The sequence below is a fragment of the Drosophila subpulchrella genome, chromosome 3L (genome assembly GCF_014743375.2).
Source record: "Drosophila subpulchrella strain 33 F10 #4 breed RU33 chromosome 3L, RU_Dsub_v1.1 Primary Assembly, whole genome shotgun sequence".
Lineage (NCBI taxonomy): Eukaryota > Metazoa > Arthropoda > Insecta > Diptera > Drosophilidae > Drosophila > Drosophila subpulchrella.
Window position 1 is genome coordinate 15,495,251 of NC_050612.1, and position 7,033 is coordinate 15,502,283.

Consider the following 7,033-nt stretch of genomic DNA (forward strand, 5'->3'; position numbering starts at 1 on the left):
GAACTCCGGAATGGTATGGTACGGCATTATCATCCACCTCATTGTTCTGGTAATTCGTTGCACTTGTTTACATGGGAAATGGTTTTCCAGCTACTTGTCTTCAGGTAGTTACCGATTTCTCCGGTAGTTTCTGGCAGTTTCGTAATCCCCTTCCCAAGGAAAATTCATTGTCGTAATTGATTTTTAATATTTTTTAATTTTTGCAATTTATTAAGAGCTAATGTTTGTTTTTCTTTCTTTTTTAGATATATATTTTTTCGCATCATCATCAAATGTTTTCTTTTCTTTTACATCATGATAGAGTTTATACCATCGAAATGGGAACAAAAGTTTGTAATTTCGATTGCGGATCAAATCATAATTAAAAATCGCATAATTATGCTAAAAAAACACTTTGTACAAAGTATGCTACAGATCACAGAACATATATTAATGTATATTTATAGGTTTAGTGTATTATTATGCATTATACGTTAATTCGATTACAAAAAAGAGGAAAACGATCCAAGGGACTCGGAAAAACTACAAAATGAGGTGTGTGTGTTTGTTTGCTTCATGTGTGAGTGAAAATTAGTGCCCGAAAATTAACATTCTCGAACTTAACACTAAACGTACTCGCGATATAAATTAATGAATTTGAATGTGTGTGCTGCTGAGTTGGTTGTTCTTGTTATTTATTGGCTGTGGCTAATCAATAATAGGAAAAATTCTTCATTGATTAAAATTAATAGGAAAATCATTTGGATAGAAATCATATAATCATAATACAGAATTCGACGATTGAACGTAATTCCGGTTTTGTTGCCTGTGCATTTCATTTTATTTTATTGCTGATCTCTGTTTGCTTTGCATTAGTAACATTTTTTCTTGCGTTGTTTAAACCAAAACAAAACTAAAATTAGGAAAACAAAAATATATGCTTTAGTGTAATTTCAAGCGTTAAAGGAAAAATTAAATTGTTTAAAGCTTTGCCAAGTTCTCTTCTTCCATTCATTCTTAAGCGCCATCCTAGTGTTTAATGTTTAATTAATAATCATAATGTTTACTTGCTTACGATGCTCTAATGCTAGGTTTTTGTGTTGTTGTGTTTATAAATGTTTAATCTAAAACTCTGTTGAGCCGAAGCGAGATCCCATTTTCCCGGATTTTCATTTTCATGCCCGGGAAAAAAGGGACTTGAAGAGATGCGCCTGGGCTGCGGTTTTCTTGAGAGTTTCACACGTTATTTAATATGCGGAGATCTTCACACGAAGGTTGCGAGTGGAGTTTTGACTGTACTTTAATTATGCATTTAGTTAATAAGTTTATAGGTTTTGTGGTGTTTCCCGGCTGGGCGTTTTCCGCGCTTACGACTGCCTGCTGTCTTTCTCCGCGTTCAGTGGCTAAAAAGAGAGAAGCGGGGAAATTCCAATTAGTATTCATATTTATATTCATATTTATGGGCGATAGAAGTACAATAATTTGTTTATTAGCTGTGTTTATTTCGCCATTCTATGTTATCAATTAATTCTCAGTTTTGCTGATTGTTTTTCTACTTTTTGTTTGGGACACTCGATGAGAAGATGATGTCGATGAGTCGAGGGGATGAGGCAATAAAGAGGCGCCAAGAAAATCAAACGAGCTGTCACTGGGGTTTTGTTTTGTACTTGTTTGAGTTCTTGGGCACTGAGAAAAATGTTTCTAGGATCGGATGTGAGATGAAAAGGTGGGAAAAAATAAGATATATAAATCTATTTTAATATTTTAGAACTGTTTATGGAAATTCTGAATAGATATGATCAACATGTATTATACTCAAGCGATATATCATTAAATTGGGTCCCTAACTCCGAGCTTCTTTTATTGAAATATATAGTGATACCCAGTTGAAGACTATCTAGATCCAGAAGATATATAGTTTTTCCCCAGTGTCCCATGCTCTCTGCCTCTCTTCTTCGTACTCTTACTGCGAGGGGGCGGGTATTGGTGGGGGCAGGATCCGTGGGGGGAATACAATGTAGAAAGCGACCGACTGGCGACTGGCGCACAGCTGCGCGAAAATAAAAAAAAAATAGAAAAAAAAAGAAACAGCAAAAACAACTGAAAACAACCCACAGAGAGAACATTTTGAACACGTGCATTTCTTTTTACAGTTTTCTGAGTGCCCCCATGTGTTCTCCTGTGTGTGTGTGTGCGTGTTTTCGAAAGAATTCTCAGATTGTTGTTTTTGTTGTTGTTGCGGAGGTGACACATCATACAAACACAAAAAATATATATGTTTGTGGGTTGCAGATGTTTTGCCACAAAAAAATAAAAAACTTACGCACCCAATAAAAAGAGACCTACGCAACGTACGGGTTCAAGCCCCACTGCAAAATTTGCGCACGAGTTCGAAACCCACCTCTCCAAATTGAGTAAAGGGCTTTCCACCTCCCTAATTAATCAACAATCGAAGATAAAAAATTAATAACACTTGTCGGGGCCACCCAGTCGTACATTTGTTCGAAAAACCCATTGGAAAAAAGCTTTTTGAACCTGTTTTTACGTGTAGGTCTTAAACAAATTTTTTTTCGCCAGCATCATTAATAACCCAAAAAGAAGAAGAAAGAAGCCAAGCGCTAATGAAGTAAGCCAAAAAAGACGAGGTAAAATAAAAATACGAAGACTGATGATTCCCCAATTTCAAATTCCGTTTTCAAGCTCGCATGTGCGTGTGTGTGTGTATGTGAAATAAATTTAAGTATCTGCAGGTGTTCATTTAAAACATCACAACAACAGAAAAAGGCCGCGAGAAAAAAAATTAACAGCTACGTATGTATAGGCAACACACAAAAGAAAGAAAACGATGGCGACAACAACCGCAGAACCCATACAATCCTACAGAGACAGTCTGTGAAATGTCTATAAAAACGAAACGAATTTTTTGGGCCAAGATGTGGGGTGCAGGGTAGGGTGTATCGGGGAAGGTCGGCGCAGATTTATTGTTGTCAAAAGCCCAGTAAAGAAATTTCCCAAGATTCGCCAGAGAAATGGGCATCGTCCTCGGAAAAACAAAAAAAAAAAAACCCACTCAAACATTTGTCAATCGGCTTATGAATGAGGTCACTCGCAAAACAAAAACAAGTAAAACCAAACACTTTGACACTCAATTGTCTTCTACATTTGCAATGCAAATGTCAAACAGCTGCGGTCAAAATAATGGCGCTCAACAAAAAACCCCGAAAAACTGCGGTCATAAAGGGGTCTCTAGAACTTGGATATGGCTATACTGATCTTTGGTTTATGGCTTTATTGCCTGGAGTTTTAAGAACTCATAAAATGTAATATCCTGATATATAGTTACTTTTTCTTGATGAGATTTTACATTAACTAATTATATTAATTTGAAACTGATTATCTTTATAGAGATGGTTTTAAACCAATCTAGTCTTTTATAATTTTTTAAGATTTCAAAATACAAAAATCATATATAGCCCTATCTGTTAATTCCCTAAAAATACTTGCAACATCTAGGGCTTCCTTGGGTTCTATTCTTTCTTTCTAAGACTTGCACTTTCTTTCTAATATTTCCACCTCAGCTGTGCTCATCTGCCCACTTCCTATTTCAGCGCTTTGGCAATTTAAATTTGCTGGTAAACTCACCGTTGCTAAACTGTTGGACAGTTGCTGCTGTGACTGCAGTTGCTGTTGCTGCAGTTGCAGTTGCAGTTGCTGCTGCTGCTGTGGATGGGCGGGCGCCACGAGAGTGTTGGGCGTTTGGCGGTCGGCGAGCGGGAGGCGGGCGGCGGGACTAGAGACTTTCGCCGGCTGTTCGGCGGCCAGGCGCTGGGCGAGTACATCAGGGTCCACTTCCGTTTCCGCCGCCGCTGCCGCCTCTGCCGCCTCCACATCCGCATCCTCCATGTCGCTGTCCTCGTCCTCGTGGAGTCCATTCACCGCCGTCAGAGCGGCCGCCGCATCGAAGTTGCCCATCTCGGGATGCGTCTCCAGCTCCGTCTGCAGGTCGCATATGTAGTCGATGACATGCTGGATGATCTCCAGCTTGGTCAGCTTCCGGTTCTTGGGCATGAAGGGCACTAGGTCCTTCAGCTTGGACAGATACATCTTCATCTCGGCGTTCTCGCCGTCGCCGCGGTGCGTGGGATGGCGCGAGATGCGCCCGCTGGCATTCAGGGCCGGCATGCCGGAGGCACCTGTCTGGCAAACGGCCGTCAGGGACTTCATTCTCGAGATGATCGCTTTACGCTCCTTGAGTAGAATCTTGGCGGTTATTACACGGTCGTACCGGATTACTTGCGAGGGTTACTAGAGGTTCTCGGTTGTGGCCTGCTTTGCGTTTTCTTTTCGATTTTGGTTTGCTTTCACTTCACTTTATTTTTGCTCACTCTGTCGAAGTTCGGAAACGAAACACTTTAATCCAGCGTGTTTTTCTGCGTTTGCGTTTTCGATTTCTATATCTTTTTCAGCGAACGGTCGGCACACGAATGAGTGGTTCTCGCTCAGAGCGACCGCTTTTATACCCCCCGAACGTGGGATATATGTAAGGCCCGATCCGAAGAGCGCCGATAGGCGGAGTCTTCGCTCTCGGGTTTCGTCGGCTGGAAAGAGAAAGGTGGTTGGAGAGACAGAGAAAGCGCGAGAGAGAGAGGCTGGGGAAAGTGCCACTCGAGAGTCTCCCATGTGGATATTGGGATTGCGACCACTACTTGAAACCGGAATTTTGGAGAGGGGAAGTGTAGAGTATTGAAAAGGGTTTTGTGGAGAGGTCTGTGAAAATGGACAAGAATCGGGAATTAAGGGGAGAAATCATTTGTTGAATACCCAACAATGTTAGTTTAGAATCCACCACGGGAAATGGGTAGTCTTTTAAAATCACTCCGTCTCTACGAATTGTTTTGTAGGACCTTTTGGTTTCGACTCGATTTAAATGGAACCTAAGAACAAGACTGAGTATGCGAGTTTAAGCCGAGGGTCTTCTTGGGAGGGGAAATATAAGAGTGGAGAATCCACAATATGTGTAGAAGATCCACACTTGAAGAACCCAAGTTAAGTGGGAAGTTGGAACATGGTGAAAGATTTCGAAATTTTAATTTGGAATTCATATGACCCAGAATCCGTAATACCAGAATTCTTAAAGTTACAGGATACAGGATACTTTTATTTTAGGAACCCATTTTGATTAATCTAAGGACAACATCTTGCGATACGTTCCAAATCCTGTGTTCCCTAACATCCACAAAGTTAAATTCTACCTTAAGACTTAACTCTCATTTTTTGCAAGCAAATGAAATCCAACTTGCGTTACCACCTACCACAAAATCCAATCCACAAGATCCAACCCGTAGACATTGGTGGATGTGCACCCATACTTCCCCTTAATCCACCACGATCCACAAATATTCACCTTTGTAGACCCGGCTTTGTAAGTTGCTCTCCCAAAAACTCTCCAATAAATCGGAAAAATATTCACAAAATGCAGTATGCTCGGGTTTTTCAAAAAGGGGAAATGGATTTGTGATTGGTCGGCCACCCTTCTCAGCTAAACTGAGAATATACGAACATTAACTCTCGCTCAATAATTTTCAAACTCTCTGGATCGGACCCCTCTCTTGATTGCAATGTTTGTTTTTCTTTTTTCTCATGTTTTGTGAATGAGCATGAAAATGAATGAAAAGTGTTTTGTGGGAAAAGGAGGTTCCACAATCAACACGAAAAGGCGAAAAAGACAATGCGAGTGGCTCAACAAGGGCTTGATTAATTACGGAATGAATATTAAATTATTCATGTGTAAATTAGATTAAAACTGCTGTAAGATGGGCAATCTCTAAAATAAGAACGACAGATACAACACAGAAAATGTGTACATATGGAAAATATGGCAAGCAATAAAAATTAAATATAAAATGTTAGAAATAATAAGATCTCTGTTCATAAAAATGTAGTTACAACAATTATAGATACTGGATATTATATCGTTAAATGATAAATACTCAATATTAATCTTAAAGTGTTCATAAAATTGGAATGGAATACAATTGTAAAAGCTTAACATTCTTAAGATGTAACCTTCTCATATGACTTGTTGTCACATCGTTCTTATAAATAGATTAAAAGATTAAACGGTAGGCTTCCAATTTGTCATATTAATTTCCAAGAAAGATAAGCTTTCTTACCCGCTATTCAATGGAAAACCAGTCGTTATCAATGGATTAACCAAATTCCTATTAACGAGTTTCCAATGCAGCAAAATCAAAACGCTCGGCTTATCTGGATCTTATCTTAATTCGGGTCTACGACATCTTGAACACTCATAAGTGTTTGAGGCGCCTCGACTTTTCTCCCTCTTTATACCATCAAAGAAGTTGCAGGGTTTCACGATCATATTACACACACATGATGGGCGATTGGAACCGACGACGAACCCATTGAGGAAATTGTGGAAATTTTCATTGAAAATGAGCGGGGCGTCGTTGTTTGTGAAAAACGACACGTCTCTGGTTATCGTCTGCGTTAGAAATGGTTTTGAATTGGTTTCCATTCGGTTTTTATAGGGCTGAACTGAATGAGAGACATGAATGAACACAGAAAGCTTATATTTATTTTTCTTGGGCTCCCGTGCCTTTAATTACTGCGGTCCATTTGCAAGTTTCCGTGGAAACGCAATCCAGGAATGTCCCGAGATATATTCCTGGAAATCGGGCGACAAGGTGTTGCATGAAATACAACAGAAATCCATGTTCCATGTCGAAAATAACGAAAAAATGCTGGCAAAACAGCGGCAGAGTTCAAATTTCCCGGGGGAAGCGCATGGGTAAAAAATACCGATCATAATTTTATGACTGCAGCGGCCACGACGACTTGAGATGAGATTTCCCCTCTTCTTGGGGAGATTTCAGGAGACTGGAACTGAAACGGAGCTTACTTTACGACTTGCGAGTGTTTCGCCTGAATGACAAATGAGCAGCGCCGCCGAAGAACCAACAACAGGTTAAAAGCAGCATAAAATCTGAAAAAAGCAGAAACCCACATATGAAAGCACAGAATTTAAATACCC

General features: G+C 39.8%; 1 protein-coding gene across 2 annotated transcripts; it reads right to left on the reverse strand.

Moving 5' to 3' along the window:
• Window positions 1–285: 285 nt before the first annotated feature.
• Window positions 286–4,456, reverse strand: LOC119554343 (protein extra-macrochaetae). Of its 2 annotated transcripts, XM_037865210.1 has the most exons (4): window positions 3,774–4,456; window positions 3,443–3,452; window positions 2,307–2,360; window positions 286–1,382 (listed from the first exon to the last, which is right to left on the reverse strand). In XM_037865210.1, the coding sequence occupies exons 1-3, from the start codon at window positions 4,201–4,203 to the stop codon at window positions 2,339–2,341; spliced, it is 462 nt and encodes a 153-aa protein (XP_037721138.1). In that variant the 5' UTR covers window positions 4,204–4,456; the 3' UTR covers window positions 286–1,382; window positions 2,307–2,338. The 2 variants fall into 2 exon arrangements, with proteins under 2 accessions (XP_037721138.1, XP_037721137.1); XM_037865209.1 differs by lacking the exons at window positions 2,307–2,360; window positions 3,443–3,452 and having other exon boundaries at window positions 3,622–4,456.
• Between the last annotated feature and the right edge of the window lie 2,577 nt (window positions 4,457–7,033).

What these genes read in the sequence shown, in the direction of transcription:
- LOC119554343 (XM_037865209.1), bottom strand. Translation starts at nt 4,203, where the DNA reads ATGAAGTCCCTGACGGCCGTTTGCCAGACAGGTGCCTCCGGCATGCCG. An exon ending in TGTCCAACAGTTTAGCAACG is followed by an intron (nt 1,383 to 3,621) that starts GTGAGTTTACCA and finishes CTCTCTTTTTAG; the next exon opens with CCACTGAACGCGGAGAAAGA.